Source organism: Halichoeres trimaculatus, unplaced genomic scaffold (genome assembly GCF_033239565.1).
Source record: "Halichoeres trimaculatus isolate MK-OKI-2021-1 unplaced genomic scaffold, fHalTri1.1 fHalTri1_scaffold_11, whole genome shotgun sequence".
Lineage (NCBI taxonomy): Eukaryota > Metazoa > Chordata > Actinopteri > Labriformes > Labridae > Halichoeres > Halichoeres trimaculatus.
The window spans coordinates 8,151,272-8,167,473 of NW_027437189.1; the positions used below are offsets into that span (position 1 = coordinate 8,151,272).

The 16,202-nt window shown below is 40.1% G+C and overlaps 1 protein-coding gene across 1 annotated transcript in view; it reads left to right on the plus strand.

Moving 5' to 3' along the window:
* The first annotated feature begins 2,178 nt into the window (after nucleotides 1-2,178).
* The window catches only part of dgkaa (diacylglycerol kinase, alpha a), a 30,346-nt gene continuing 16,322 nt past the window's right edge, over nucleotides 2,179-16,202 (plus strand). The window contains exons 1-2 of the mRNA XM_074682185.1: nucleotides 2,179-2,390; nucleotides 15,971-16,070. Coding sequence (XP_074538286.1) covers nucleotides 15,995-16,070 — 76 coding nt within the window. The 5' untranslated portion in view covers nucleotides 2,179-2,390; nucleotides 15,971-15,994. The remainder of the gene's footprint in view (nucleotides 2,391-15,970; nucleotides 16,071-16,202) is intronic.

Genomic DNA, 16,202 nt, shown 5'->3' on the forward strand with positions numbered 1-16,202 from the left:
TCTAAAATAATGTTTGTTTTTTCCTCTCTGGGATAATGTAACATGTAGCCTCTTACTTAGGAAAAAATGCAGTTCCTTATTCAACCACTGTATGTCATCAGAGATCCACAGGGAGGTTTGTTTGTGAAAGGCATGCCAGCCAAGAGCATTATACAAAAATGTCAGGGTTGAGTTTGATTGCTACTTTAGAGAAATCAGAGCAGTCAGGAGGAGATTTGGAGATTAGATGGTTTTGATCTGTATGAAGAAAAGGAAGAGGAAAGTTTTAACCACAGAATTTAGAGGAAGGAAGGACTCACTGCTCTGTCCTGACTCACTCTCCCTTTCTCTGTCTAACCCAGACACCCACATGCTTTCCGTGTCTGTTATCCTCCCTAGCCAGCCCTGTCCTCATTGTGAAGCTTAATCCCTCACCATTGTGGTCACTGGAATGTGAAATCATGTGCTTTACCAAATACTGAGGCTCTATAATTGACTACATATTATTATATGACGTGGTTTGTTGTTGAAAAGTCAAACAGCAGTCTCAACACTTCACAATACCTGTGTCCCTCTGTGTAAGCTCAATAAAAATGTTATGCTCAGATGACCTTTAAACGGTACTAATATTAGAGGCCTGTTTGCAGCAGTGAAGTTGGTATTCAGATGGATTAGTAAAAGAGGCAGTGACCTGCTGTATGAAAGCCTCAAAACAATGAAAGTAAATGCTCTGCGTTTAAAATGTGTCTTGACAAAGTGCCTGTAGATGTTTCAAAATTTCACCATGCGGTTAGGTCATAATGCTTATCATCATCTCAACTTATTGTGGTAGAACTTATTTCAACAATTTTTTGGGTAGTTTTATATTTCAGAAAAAAAACATCACTTTTTTTTAATCAACCGTTGCTGTAAACAAGGAAGTACATATTTTGAATTATAAGTTGTATTGGTGAATTTGAATTTATTAAACTTATTAAAATTTTCCCATTGGTGCAGAAAACCTGAGGGTGCGACAGGCATCACTCAGTCTTTATAAATGAAACTGATGTGTAAATGCCTGAAACTGCAGTTCTTCTGGTGTTCACTTGGGGCTGGCTCCAGAAGTAAGATAGGCCAGCATTCACACCCATTAAGAATAGCTGACCTTAACAGCAAAAAAAAAAAAAATGTTTACAGCTTGACTCAAAAAGGATTTCAGTTTCTTTATTAAGGTTGACCGACAGTTAGGTTGAGTCACATTTCCAGTATGGCGACCACCTTTGATAGGCTTCAAAACTTAGCTTCAGAAACTAATGGTTGACATAGATGAGACCAGTAAAGCCGAGAACAGTAAAGGTTGACTCTACGTAAATAGTGACCAAACCTCTCCCTTGATTACACTAAATTTAGCAAGTAGACAACTATTTTTGGAGAAAGAAAACAAAAAACGTTCAGTAGCTTTCCAGTAACGCTAACATTTAGGTTAGCTTTATTTTGTGAACACTACAGTAGCCAATCAGCTAAAAACTTCTGCTTTTCTAAAGCTCTCCGTTTCATCAAACTTACTGGTATGTATCATATCAAGTTAGCCGAGAGTTTATCTTTATTTGTACCTAAATTCTCTCTTATAACTCACAGCTATAGCATACCATAGCATAGCATAGCATACCAAAGGCTTGTATAGAAGACTATATATATATATATATATATATATATATATATATATATATATATATATATATATATATATATATATATATATATATATGTCACAGGAAAAGGCGGGAAAAGCCAATAATTTACTAGACTACTTCTTGTCTAGAAGAACGTTAGAACGTAACGTCTCGAACGTTAGCTTAAAGTTAGCTAAGACACATAGCTTAATTTTAAGCTAGGTTTCAGTAGACAAAACTGCACTTGTTATTTCAACAATGACATTGCACCTCATGTAAAAGTCACTGTACAATACACATAGTGTATTGTGTCAACGAAATACATACAACACTTTGCCATGGATTTGGGATTTATTTTATAATTATACTCTATAGCATATGAAGCTGAATTCGCGGCTTAATTAAACACCAGTAAAAACTACAGTTGTTTTCACTGCATTCGTGATAGCAGGTTGATGATTTCAGTTTGACACTTCGCAGCTGCATAATTGTGATGAGCATTGCTTTGCAACTTCGCAGATGGATGCACGCCGGCACAATGCGTGTGTATTGGTTAGCAGAGAGGGCGCAGAGTAGCTGAGGCGGTGCTTGACAGGAGGGATCCTCACCCAGTCTCTGCGCTGCACTCCTCTCCACCGCTTCCACTTCGCCGATCTGCCGTCTCCGTGTAAAGTTAACGGCCACTTTGCTCTGCATCTGAAGCTGGATTGTGGGCGACGACTTCTATAGAGACGTACAACGGAGTAACGAGAAGGAAAGGTAACATACACACATACAAACAATAGATCCTCTTTCGGGGTATTGATTGAAGTTGTGCAGCTTTGAACGGTTAAATGAGAGTCAAATTCAGTGGGATCAGTGTGACTTGCTGTCAAAGAAAGATTCTTACATTACATTCTTTTGGCTATTGCTGGATTGTACTTCTGTGTAAAGGTTTGAAGTAATCACTCAGCTGAACAACACACAGCGAGGCAGACTGATCTCATTTAACTGCACAGTTCTCTGCTTTCTTTTTAAACCTTATAAACATGCATCATTTCAGTTCCCCTTTGCAGCGTGACATGATTGTTAATGTCAAGCTACTTAAATTACCAGCAGGGGAACCCTTCTCTCAGTCTATTTAGAGAATTGAGCAATTCATCTGATCTGTCAATGTAGGGAGACTTGGGAGCATCCAAGTGTTTCTGAAATATTTGGGGTGTCATGAATCAAGTGAAACTTTCATGTAAAGGTCTCCACTCTTTGGGAATCTTGGCAGCATATGCCACAACTTAAATTGTCAGTCGTGCATTGAGCAAACAGAGTTATTACCCCTCTTGTTAAACAGGATCTTATCTGAGTGACCACCACCTGTGATAGTGTTGTTGCAGGATGTGGTGAGATAACAGCACAGACAGTGAAACCTCAATCAGAATCATCTCTTTGTTTTCATTATTTGAAATAATAATAAAAAATCCTCCACAATGTGAAGTAGATGATTGTCGCCTGTGGGCGTTGGTGGGCACTGTCACTGCTGCGTGATCATTTTTTATTCACAGCTCCCCTTTCACTGTCATTTTGACTGCAAATGCTGAATGTGTATGTGAAAGCCCCTGTGCAAACAGGAAAAACAAAGCATACAGGAAAGTCTTGCTACTTCACCAGGTGTTTGTTCTTTCATCTTTTTTTTGCCTGTCTGTGCAGTTTCACAGACACTTTATTTACTGGGGACACTTTGCTGTGTGTGTTCATTATGTGCTGGTTATTTCCAAGCTTGGGAGTCTCTGTTGTATTCATCTGTTTCTAGCTGCAGGAGAGCTTTCAGGGCCTGATCAATACTGTAGTCAGTTCAATCAGCCAGTAGTTAATGTTTACATCAGTGGCTTGGGGCTGTAAATGAAGCAGCCCATTCTAAGACCTGCGTTTCAGTAGATACATGTTAACTGCTGATAAATGGGACGCCATCAGAGGAATGACATGAAAGCCTTTTGTTTACGGAGTAAATCACTTCTCTAAATACGGGAGATCTATCCTCCTCTTTGCCTTTACTTCCTTAATATATCATCACTCTGAACTTACGTGGCTGTCGTAAATCACCTGTCACAAATCAGCACATCATTAACGTGCCAGAGCAAGATTAAGTCAAATGTTATGCATGATAACAGCATCTGATCCCCTGAGCTAGCATTCATAGTGAAAAAAAACATCAGCAAACTTAATCAAAAATCTTTGAAGCATTTCTTAAGAATGTGTTTTCCACTTTAGGAAAAAAGTAAGTTTTCATTACGTAGTTGTTGGATCTGTGAGGGGAACAGAATGATACTCTAGATTAATGCCATCAGATTAATGTGAAAGTTGTATGACTGCTTGCACCCTCACAAGTCTCGGCAGGTCTGAGGTTTTTTTTCTAAATTTCTGATCACAGCATGGCGTTCCACAAGGCTGCCTCCACAAAAAAAAGCTATTATATAAGTCACATTCAAGTCTGAACTCTGAGTGATGGGCAGTCCTCGCTTTGAAGCAAGTGAAAGAGAAAAGCCTCGCCTACATTTTCCAAGAAATCGGTGATTCATGCTGTGGTGAATGTCTTTTGTTGTGTGTGTGTATGTGTGTGTGTGTTTTTTTTTTTTTTCCTTTTTGGTGTTTTTGCCTCATTTGCAACCCATGCTCATTGTGTTAAAACGCTCCTGTGTTTCTAACAACTGGAGCCTGCTGTCGTTTGCATATCAGTTAACTTCTGATTTGTTATCGTGTTGTTGTAGACAAGGGAAAGCCCTGTTTAACAGAGCACGCTCAGTCTTGTTGTACGTCATTCCAAGTAAGAGAAAAGTGTCTTCAAAAGTAATTCTGACTGTGAGTAATGGATGACAAATACTTAAAACATGAGGGTTTTCAAAGAGTTTTGATTCATAAACTATACCTTTTTATAATCTATAGAGGTAAACCAGTTTGACTGTTTTTATATGTATTCAGGTGGTTCAAGTTCATCCAAAAGAATGACCCAAGAGAGCCTGTGTTTACATTTCCCTGGTGAAGTTTTTATAGAATTTATGATTTTAAAACTGAAACATGAGGAGATACTCTTGAGAGTACACAGCCCACATATGTGTGATTTAGAAACTGAGTATAAAGGAAAAATGTACCTTTGACATTAGCATGATTGTACTTGTGGGAAGACATGAGTCATGACTCTTTTTTTTGTAGGTATGGAATGAATCTAATAATTATAAAGACGCAATATTTAGCCAGTGGTATAACAACCGTGTTGTCAGAAAATTATTACTACAGAGCAAATTCCTCTGTCAGATGAAGGACAACCAAGCAGTTTTAATCTTGGACATAGTGCTACTACTGTTATATTAAAGTTGGTAACCTGAAACAGGATGAAAATATATTAAAAACTACCACAATGCCAAAAAAAAGCTTGGTTGCTGTAAAATTTTGAGAAATACAGATTTTGATGGTTTGCCAATCACGTAAATCCTGCATAGAATTCTAGATAGAGCAAAGTAAACATATTAATTACTTCTACTACTAAATACTACTACTAAGAAAAACTTTTCTTAAAAAATGCCCATTTTAAAACATTGCTTCCAGATTGTTGGGGCAGGGGCAGCCAAACCATCAAAACAAGTTTACCAATATCTCCCAACTAATAAGGTTGACTTGTAACAGGATAGTATCATGACCAATTACCAGAAGGGGATTCCTTAGAGGCTGAGTCTCTGATACCCCTTTTCCACCAAGCTGGTTCCAGGGCTGGTTCGGAGCTAGAGCCAGACTTAGCACCAGTTATTTGGTTTTCCACATAGACTGTAGAAAATATGGACGTAGTCTCACCAACGTCCCCCGTCAGTTTCTGAAACGGAAAATGAAGCACATTGGCTATAGCGGCCATATTGGTAGTGGTAAGGGCTTTGCCTACAGCCACAGGGCGCCGGTCACGTGACCCTCAGCTGAGCCTCTTATCGCGATCTTAATATCCTCTTAATGGCCGCATTAGAAAAAATTTCACCCCCCGTACAGTGGGTGCTGGTAGTAAAATTCGCAAACCAGGCTGTAAATAGGTTTATTTCTGCTTTGAAAACTGCTTTTTTTGGCTTGGTATGTATGTGACTTCCGCTACTTCCGGAGTCAGCCTCAAGCGAACACTCCAGAAACAGCAGATTTTAGCACTTCTGCATTGTCTCATATTCTCAGACTGGAGGCTGCTGCTTGGTTTTCCACAGACTAAGCACCGGTTGGTGGCTCTCAGAACTGCTGTTTGGCAAGCACCAACTCTTTGCTGGGCCAGCAGAAAGAACCATGTTATGTCAAGGGCTACGGGCTTACGTCAGGGGGTGGGGGCAGGATTATTGACCAAGCAAAGCATAGTAAAAACACCGAAGGGCGCCATTTTTAAAAAGACGAGTTTGGGGTAAGCGAAACAACAGAAGAAAGTGATGACGTAGCTCTCTGGCCTGCACCCGTTTGTGGGAAAGCAAACGGTTCTTAACTGGTTCGCACTTGAACCAACTGTGAACCAGCTTGGTGGAAAAGGGGTATGTGACGTAAGCCTATAAAGATGGTGGGCCTTCTGTAAGAGACCGAGTGAGCAAATAGTCACAAAACTGTCAGAAATGTTTCTAAAATTGCAAATCATCTGCAGTACATACAAATGTGCAATTCTGAGAATCTGGGGATATATTTGTACAAAAGGGGTGAGACCCAAAACCTCTGCATCAAAAACAGACATGGCTCTGAAGTGGAAGTCACTGCATGGGCTCAAATCACTCAATCACCAACCTTCCAACCCATTTCTAAACATGACCCAGACTTCTCTTGATCACATTTATGATAGACACGGGTATAGCAAACACCTGTTGCGGTCTAATGATTCAAATTTTGACGTTCTTTTTGGAAATCATTGAGGAGAGAAACCATCAGGCATCCCTGATTATATGGATATACATATCCATCTAAGAAGGCTCCAACATATGCTACTGTCCAGACAACGGCATTTTAACATCAGGAAAAGCCTTACATATTTCTGAAAGACAGTGCTCTAAACTACATCCTGCGCAGCATGGCTCCAGCTCGTAGAGAAGACTGGCTACCCGCAGCCTTGATATTTGGTGCAAACAAAAAACACAACAAAGGAGATCCCAAACTGCTGAGCAGCTGAAGTCCAATACCACTACAAAATTTCACCCTTAAAACTCCAGGAGTGTTGATGCAGCAGAATGGTAACCACAACCTTGTCACAACAGCTCTAAAACATGTTGCCAACTTAAAATTCAACATTAGTGCACATTTATCATAAATATTTTTTATGTTGTCTTTGTACGACAAACCATCAGAATCTACCTCAATTCTTTAGTCCTATCCCCTTTTTGGGAAATACAGTTGTGTTTACCCAATATCTTTATTTGAAAGAGAAAAAAAGTAGTATTGAAGATATACTGAGTGTATCGTTGTCCAACTTTTCTGCCAAATATAGATGCTGATGAATCACTGTGACATCAGATTTTCCCCTTACCCACAGGGGCAGCCAAGAATCCATCCATCCATCAATCTATCCATCTTCATGCTGTTTTTTTTTTAATGAAAAGAATGTGAATCAGTTATAACTTATCCTCAGTGCAGCAGTAAATAGCATCCTGGTCCTCAGGGAACATGATATAACACGGGGGGAGCAGTGGTTACAGACCGTCACTGCAGGGATACAAAAATGTAAGGAATGTTTTCCTGGGATAGTTCCCTCACTAAAACAAATATTACCTCAGGTTTGTTCCCTCTAGCTCAGACACAAAGTGACCCGTTGAACAAACAATCCATTTATAGTTGGGGAGTATTCCCCTGTTTATGCCATGAGTCACCCTAGCATCTGCATGTAGAATGCAATTTCCAGCGTGGCCTCTGGTTTTGAAGGCCAAATCAGGCTGCTGGTGTGGGAGGAGGTGGAGCTGCAGGGGGAAGACTCGCAGCGACCGACTGGGCTCCCCCGTCTCTTGGCTGGCTGCCTTCCTCTCTGCCTGTGCCTCCTCCTACCTGTTAGTCACCCGTGGCAGCACTCTGACGGAGAGAGCAGCTGATGGAGGGAAACTCTTTCCATAGCAACCAAGCATGTCCTCCCCCTTCTCTTGACCTGGTACACTCTGCACGCACACACACACACACACCAGTCAGGAGATCTGTTGTAGTTTCAGAGAGAACACAAAGACCAAAATTAGATGCAGGCTGTTGTTCAAGTAAGGAAGCAGCGCAGTGTTTTCCAACCACAGAGTGACGGAGTCGAAGACTTGCATCCTGCAAGTGTTGCAAAACAGCAGATTTCCTTGACACGAGGCGTGGGTGTTATGACAGCTTGTGCAAACATTCGCCTGCATGGAAAAAGGTCATCCCCGAGTGTACCTTGAGTGATTCTTGTAAAAAGAGTGCTGTGTGGTTGTTGACATTGTGACAAGCAGACATAATTAAAAGCACAGCCTGTGTGAAGGAAAATGCCCACTGAGCTGTCCACTCTGATTCTCTAATTATTTCACTGTGTGGATTTTTATAAAGCAGTAGCTTTGGTGTTTTTTTCAGCTGAGTGGTCAAGAGTAAAGGCGGGTGCCAGGCTCTGAGCAGACGGTTTTTCAGAGGTTTACGGGGGTGTAGATGTTGCTTTCACAAGCTGTTGCTGCTTGTGGAACCACTTTAACATTTAAATGTTTTTATTTTTTACTGCTATTTGAAGAACTACCGAAGCCCACGAGTCTGCGGCTCTCATGGTTTTTGACTCTGTGGATTTTCTCCACCGTTTATTCAGCAGGGATTTTATGTTCAAACAGAACTGTACCTCAAACTGTCAGTAAGTAGTGTGAATCACGGTGAATCACGCAGAATGATTGCTATGTGACTCTTGGAAGCTCTCGTTTGAATCTTTCACACTGTCTCTGCCACAGAAATGTTTCTATAAAGCTTCCCTCATAAAGCATCTTTCCTTCCACCTTGTCTCCTTCCTGAGAAGCTGTCACCTCCTCTGTTTTAAAGCATTCCCTCAAACTTCCTGAAATATTAATACCTGCTCCTTTCAGCTCATTTAGGTGATGCCTTTGTTTCTTCCTACGCTTCAACTCCACACAGAGCTTTGTATTTACACACCATTTATCTCTTCTTCCACTAAGTGAAGGGGATGCTCCATGTTCTTACGGCTCCTAATCCTCACTCTGCATCATGCATGCAAATCATTATCTAATCAGGAAGTGAGGAATCAGATTACTCAGATAGGCTCGAGATGCTGTTGAAGCAGACAATACTGATGATGATACTCAGTTGGTGAGGAGACAGAGCAGTCACTGATGCTGCTCACGACATCAGGCTCCAAGGAGAGGAAAGGAAAACCAACACCTCAGAGAAATCTAAAATAAGAGGTGTGTTTAATGGCTATTTTCAGGAGAATATTTTTAGAATAATTAGGTCAGGTGATCAGGAGCAGATGGCGTTTTATATTCCTTCATGTGTCACTTTGCTGTTGATGCAGAGCTGGAACACCTGATCAGCCACAAACAGAGCTGCGAGGCCGAGCTGCTGACCTTTTCGAGGGTATTAAGGGAGGACAGTGTGAACCTTTTAGAGCCCAAACGCATCCAGATCACATGTGATGAGTGGGTGCTATTACGGATTATTTTACTTCTTTTTCTCAGTACGCTCTTTGTCCTATAAGTACTCAGATTCTTTTGTTCAGTGCAGGCAGCTGTCACTGATACCTGCACTGGCTACACTTTAATGTGTGATAACACCTGCAGACCTGAGTGTGAACAACACATTTACAGTGGAGTCCTTTTCATCCGCCTGGGTTCAAAACTACCACACAGTCTTTTATTCACTGTACCTAACTGATGATAGAACAGCCTTGATAACAGATATGATAGATCCACAGGCCCGGCTCTGAAAATCTGTTGCACCAGGTTCAGTGAATTTATCCTGTTCTTTCACAAATGATTTCCTTTTGCAAATCCCTCAGTGACAATCACATTAGCAGGCGGGGAATTAATAACAAAATTGCTCCTGAATATTTGTCCCTAGCCAACAGGCTGCTCTTAAAAGTCTGTACAAGTCAGATAATTTCTGCTTCCTGTGGCAGCTGTAGCTCAGTGGTATACACAGCATATTTTTGGCTTCATTCAAATTACTGTGAAAAGTAAGGGTGAGTGTTGGCAAAAACCTCACGATACGATACCCATTGCAATACTTGGGTCACGGTATGATAATACCCCAACATGTCACAATATTGTGATATATTGTGATATTCTACACAGTTAACTATTAAATCAAAAACAACTTTTCTGTTTTATTGTTTGAAATGATCAAGGTCAGATGCAGCGTTTCATACAGAGTCTTTACTTGAAAACAAAGTGCATCAAGTTTGTCACTTAAACTTCTGTGACATTTAACTAATGCTGCAAAGAAATTATTGGTCATTTAATTAAACTGATAAATGTCACTTGGTGTAACCAATGTTGTGCATAAAAATCTAATGTTGCACAAAACACAACTATGTTTATTATTTTATCAGTCTACTACACTGTGAAAATTAAACCTCAAATGATTTTAAACTAACTGACCAAAGAACAGAGAGAAATCATTGATGTTTACAGCATCAAAACCCACATCATCAAGTTGAAGAATAAAATATTTTGAATATACTTATAGTTTATATCTATTATACATAGGGATGGGTACTGAATCAGGTACTTTTATAGGTACTGACCGAATTCTGTCAAAAGTACCAAGTACCGATTCACGTAAAATGTAAAAGGTACCATGTTTAGGTTCCTAAATGCCTCCTTGTGACTGTGAAAGAGTGGAAGAGACAGTGATTTTTTGATACTGGACATGAACACAGCATTGTAAGGTTATATAGTGAAGAATAAATATGTTAAATTGAAAAAAAAAAAAAAGTATACTTTATTATTAAACCAATTGCTGTTTTTCACCACAAAGACACAAAAAAAGTACAGAAAATTGGTACCGTTGAGTACCCGTACCGAGCATTGGTATTGTATCGTTTAAAATGTGAAAGGTACCCATCCCTAATTATACACTTTATGGGATACATACAGTAGAGTAGCTCACCTAGTAGAGGTGTGGAAGACCTGACTCGGTGGTGAACTCACCCAAAATAAAAACTTGTATTTTAACAAAAGTATCAATATTAAGAGTTGAAATATTGATTATTTCCACAGGTCAAAGTATCGTAATATATTGCTGTGTCAATATTTTTTTAACACCTCTCGTGAAAAGTTTGCAGTAGCTAACTGGCTGCAGTTTGTATCACTTTCACAGTAATTACAGTCAGTATTTCACAGTTATTTACTGCACAGCTCTCACAGCAAACTACCGTGAAATGTTTCACAGCTAATTAAAGTAAAACTACAGCCTTGGCCTCTGGTAAGGTAATGTGTGTTGAGCCAGCTCTTGTACATAAAGATATAAATCAACCCCCATTAAATCACTGAATATCCGCTTGTCCAGACTGTTTAAAATCAGTAAATCAATTAAAACCCTAAAGTGGGGGGCTGGTAATGTAATTTGCTGTGCTATCAGAGGGGACAGCCTCAGTACAGCTCTTAACTGTAAGATTGTATGGTCGAGCTTTGAGAAATCCTGATACTTATTTAAAATGAAAGTTCACAACAATTTGCTGTACTCTGTCTGCATTGATTTCACAGTAAAAGTCGAACAATCTCAAATCCTGTGGTGTGCAGTGGTCACCGCAGTGGACAGCTATCTTCACCTACTGAGGCTGAAAATGGTCTGGACATGTTTTGTTATTCTGGCTGTGAAATGGTTTGAAAATACCCCATGTCTGAGGGCTTTGGCCTGTTTTTCAGTGGTAAACTTGAATTTTCAACATTTGGTGAATGATTATTTCACATAGTATGGTGGTATTTTCAGTTTAGAAGAAGAAAAACGCAAGAACGAAACTGATTTGTGAAGGAGTTAATTGACACAGTACGCTGTAATTGACAGAAAGCACAGCTCCTCAGATTTAAGACAGAATTTTTTGGAATGGGCAAAAATTTGAAGAGTTACGGTATTTAGAAGTAGGTTAGCACTTTTTGGTGATATTTCCAGTGTTTTGCTTTGTGTCATGTACTTGTGATTACTGTATCACTGGAAAGCGCTTTCAAAGCAGTTTCCATTTTGGAATGTCCCGATACAGATTTCTTGACTTCCGATCTGAGCCGATTTTTTTCTTGACATGTTTTGCCGATAGCAATACCGATCTGATACCGATACCTTTCTCTGATAAATCCTGTACTCTGTTGGGTCATTCTGTTGTAAATGAGGAGTCATATTTGTTGTATTAAAGTGAGCCCTGTTGGTACCTCCTAAAGGAAAACTCACTTCACAAATGTTGATGCTGTTTTACTTTCATTGCTTTCCAAAGAGAAGTAGTCCCACACAGCGGACATGTTTGCAATGTGGTTTGATTTACAGCAGCCGTAAAGTGTTATTGTGCTGAAAACGTGAAAACTGGATCAGTCCCGATCATGTAACAAAATCCGATGCTATCTGGTCCTCCAAAAATAGCCATGTTGGTACCAATCAGAGTATCCGGTAGGGACATCCTTATTTCTAATGCCATTTGACTTTTTCTGATTGAACAAATTGTGACACAGTTGTGGTAATAACACTCCGGCTAAGGTAGCATCAGTGCTGTTGGAGCAGGTAAAAGCTTGAAAGTGTTTTTCTCCTCAGTGAAATACTTTCTATGGTGGAATTGCATACAGGCCTCTATTGTGATCTCTGCTGCTCTACTCCTTTGAGGGGCATTCAGAGGTCAATCGTAACTGCAAGTACATTTTCTCTGACTCCAAAATAACTGCCAGACAGCCTCTGTGGACCCCTGCTGGTATATCCTGTCAAACGTTCTCTCCAAAATGAACTAAAGAGGTAAAAAATGACAATATAACATCTAAGTAATATTATTATTCTATTATTTTGTAAAAACTCTGTTTCAAATAAGTAATAAAAATGATTAACCATGTGTTCACTTAGTTATTGGACAAATTATTTTTTTCATGCTTTTCGGATAATAAAAACACTCAAGGGGAAAAATCTTGACTCTTTCAAGATTCATGTATCAGAGGGTTGAATTGACCACTAACAGTTAAAGCCTGTGAAGAGATAAACCAATGATTTATTGTGAAATTACAGTTAAATATTGTGAATTCTTGAAAAATGTCTTACAGTTTGGAGCTGCTTGTCTCTCTGGGACCTTTGGGGTCCCAGGTCTTTCAGAAGTGCACTTAACCCAAACTGACCCCGGCGTCTGTGCCAGCAGCGTGTGTGAATAGGATTAGCTAATATGATGGGCTCTTTACACAGCAGCCTCTGCCCTAAGTGTATGAACGCGCTGTGACTGGATAAATGTGTGTGTAATGTTAGAGCGCTCTGAGTGGTCAGAAAGCGTTATATAAACACAAACCATTCATCATGTATGGCTTCCTAAAGCACGCTGGAGTTTCTCTTCCTGTTTTCTCATCACTACAGGTTTTAGGATCTATCAACAGACTGAAAAGACTGCGTGTATTGTTTTCAAAGTCCATTATCGTGGCACGGTAATGCAGGTGAAGTGCGGATTGATTTTAGCTGTCTTGTTTGTACGGCCCTGTAATGGTAATGCAGTTTGTAGGAACTCTAATGCAGTTTGATGTGAGGGATGAGATGATCTGATCCATTTTGAGATGACTTTCATTCTGAAATGCATACATCATGTATAATTATAGCATGAATATTTAACCTATGCTTGATGCCTAAGCATGGCTACAGAAGAAATACATGTTGCAAGGGTGAACTAATGAAGATCTTTGCTCCTAAAACTTGAATAAAACCAATCCAGAGCTGTCAAGACAAAACATAGTAACACACTTCTTAAGTATATCAATATTTTCTTTCAGTGTTAGTTAGAAGCAGAGAAGCCCGTTAACTGACTCATTTATGTCTGTTAAATAACAATAACCTCAAATTAGCCTCCCCTGGCTAACATAAACTCCTGCTCATTACACGCTGAGTGAGGCTTAACAACAAGAAAAGCACTTTGAAAGAGCACAGTTGTGTTATAATGCTTAAAAATGAGTCTCGGAGAGACAAGAATGTCTTTTTCTGTCATGATGGATGGTCGTTTCCACAGAGAGAGGCATGAATCCCTTCTTACTGCTACATACAGTATCTACCAGTGTCACAACTTTCTGGCCGATCACCGATCTTTAAAAAGCCTGACCTGTCGAGACCAATTTTTATTTTTTTATATTTTATAACTGACAGCATATACCTTTAATGTTCCAATTTATTTTATTGAAAATCATTGAACAATACCTGTGAATCAAAAAAATCTTTGTTTCAACTTAAACAACCAATAAAGTGTCCTGAGTTTTAGGTCTTGGAGCAAAAACAGAAAAGAATAGACTAGGTTGAACTTTATTGTCATTGTAACAAGTACAACAAAATTGAAGTCACAGCAGCAATCAAGAAAACAAAAGTAAGAAAGTGTATAGAAAGTGCAAAAAGCTCCATAAGACAATAGATGATGACAGCTTGTCCATCATTCTCCAGTTCAGCCAGCCTCCACCTCCACAGGGTCCAGGACTGAGCTTCTTCAACAGTCTGTTCAGTCTCTGGATCCTGGATTCTGTCTGCTCACAGCAGGTGAAGCTCTTCCAATGTGGCGTTGGTGTCTGATGTTAGCTCCGTTAGCCATGTCTGTGAATAGCATGATGCTACTCTGCCTTCTAGTATCCCCTCTGTTGCTGGGTTAGCACAGCTAGCTCATCCATCTTATTGGAGATAGACCTTACGTTCCCAATAACGCTGGATGGAAGGACAGGTTGATATCGTCACTTCTTAGCTCACACCTCAGTACCAGCACGTCGTCCTCACCTCCTTCTCCTCACCATGTGGGAAGACATCAGGCCCTGCACCAGTTAGCATTGACATGCTACAAGCTGCTAACAGCTGATTTCACATGTAAAGAATGCAGCCATTGTTACATGTAGGATCTCCAGACAAACACAGGAGAAAAAGTAGTAAAAATATCACTGAAGCCACAAAAAGTTTGGTGTCGTTGACCAAAAAATGAGCCATACAAAGTAATGATCCACTCCAAATACAAAGATTACGAAAAAGAGATGAAAAAAATTACAAGAAACGGACAAAGAAGAGAGAGCTGCTGCAAAAGGCAGCCATAGCCAACAAAGTGACAATGGCTGGCTGTCAGACCTTCCCGGAGGTATATAAGATCAGTTTCATATGTAAGGATGGGCCGATCACTGATCACTGATCACTGATCCCTGATCCCCCAAAATTAAGGAAATCGACACCGATCAATCGACCGACTGATCGATCGGTGCATGTCTAGTATCAACCCTTCACCACCGAGTCAGTCTTTGACTTCTGTTTGGACTGATCCCAATAAATCATGCTGCAACATTTATGCCATGCATCTACAAAACAAACAGGATGTCCAATCTCCCTCTGTCCATTAGCATCTTTCTCTTCTTCTTCAATGATTAATGCTCCATACATTGCCTTTTCCTTTTCCTCTACATTAAGCAGTTTCCTCCCATTATGTTTTAAGAGCATGTTGAATATATTCTAGACAGCGAAAATAAATGTTTATCGACCTCATACGTCTGGCCCTCAGATGGCAATCACAACCTCCTTTTCTGTCTCAGACTCAAATTTCATGCTCGCTTTAAGCTGGGGATGGCATATAAGTCCTTTCCTATTGTTCGCAGGGAAGGTCTCTTGACGAGCCAGTTTGGTTTGTTCAACCTCTCAGCAAAATCTTTTTTTAAACACTTGACTGCACTCATTTCTCTTGAACTAAAGCAGACACTGTCAGCCTCTGTAACTGGTATTTTATAAATCAGATATGGGCCACTGGGTTTACGGAAAGAGATTCAGGGTGCAGAGAATCCCTTGAGTTGAAGTGCCATGGGTGCTTTTAACCTGACATCATTTTTACCAGACTTTCGGCCCAGTTTGGGTGACTTATAATTTATGCAAAATACCGAATAAACGTTGTATTTACTCATGGATTTTATTTATTTTATACATGCTATCAACACACATGTCAGAAAGATTTCATGTTTTTTGCTTTAAAGCAGTTTTATTTATCATGATCTGAAGTTTCTGCTTTGCCCCAGCGTGTTGAGTAATCCTGTCAACACTCATGGATTTTTTTTTTTTTGTACAGCACGAGTCGGGAGATGCTATCTTTCGCTCGCAGCCATGCTTTTATGTTTTACAAAGAAGCCGGTTACTGAGCACCCACCTTCTCTTTTCTCTCCGTCTACATCTCTCTGTTTCTCCCCCCCGTGCACCGGCAGCCAGTTAGTGCAGAAGCAGGCACCATGTCCACCCCCACAAACCCAGAGGTGAAGGAACTGAGCCCTGTCGACTTCATCCAGCTACAGCAGTACATTGAATGTGAGTACAGACGGGGAGGCGGGCGGGCGGGCAGGCTTTCTCAGCGCTTTACACCCCTCCTTTACTTCCACTTCCACCCACATATACACACTCATGATGATGATGAATCTCATATCTAGAGAAGGTAGCAGT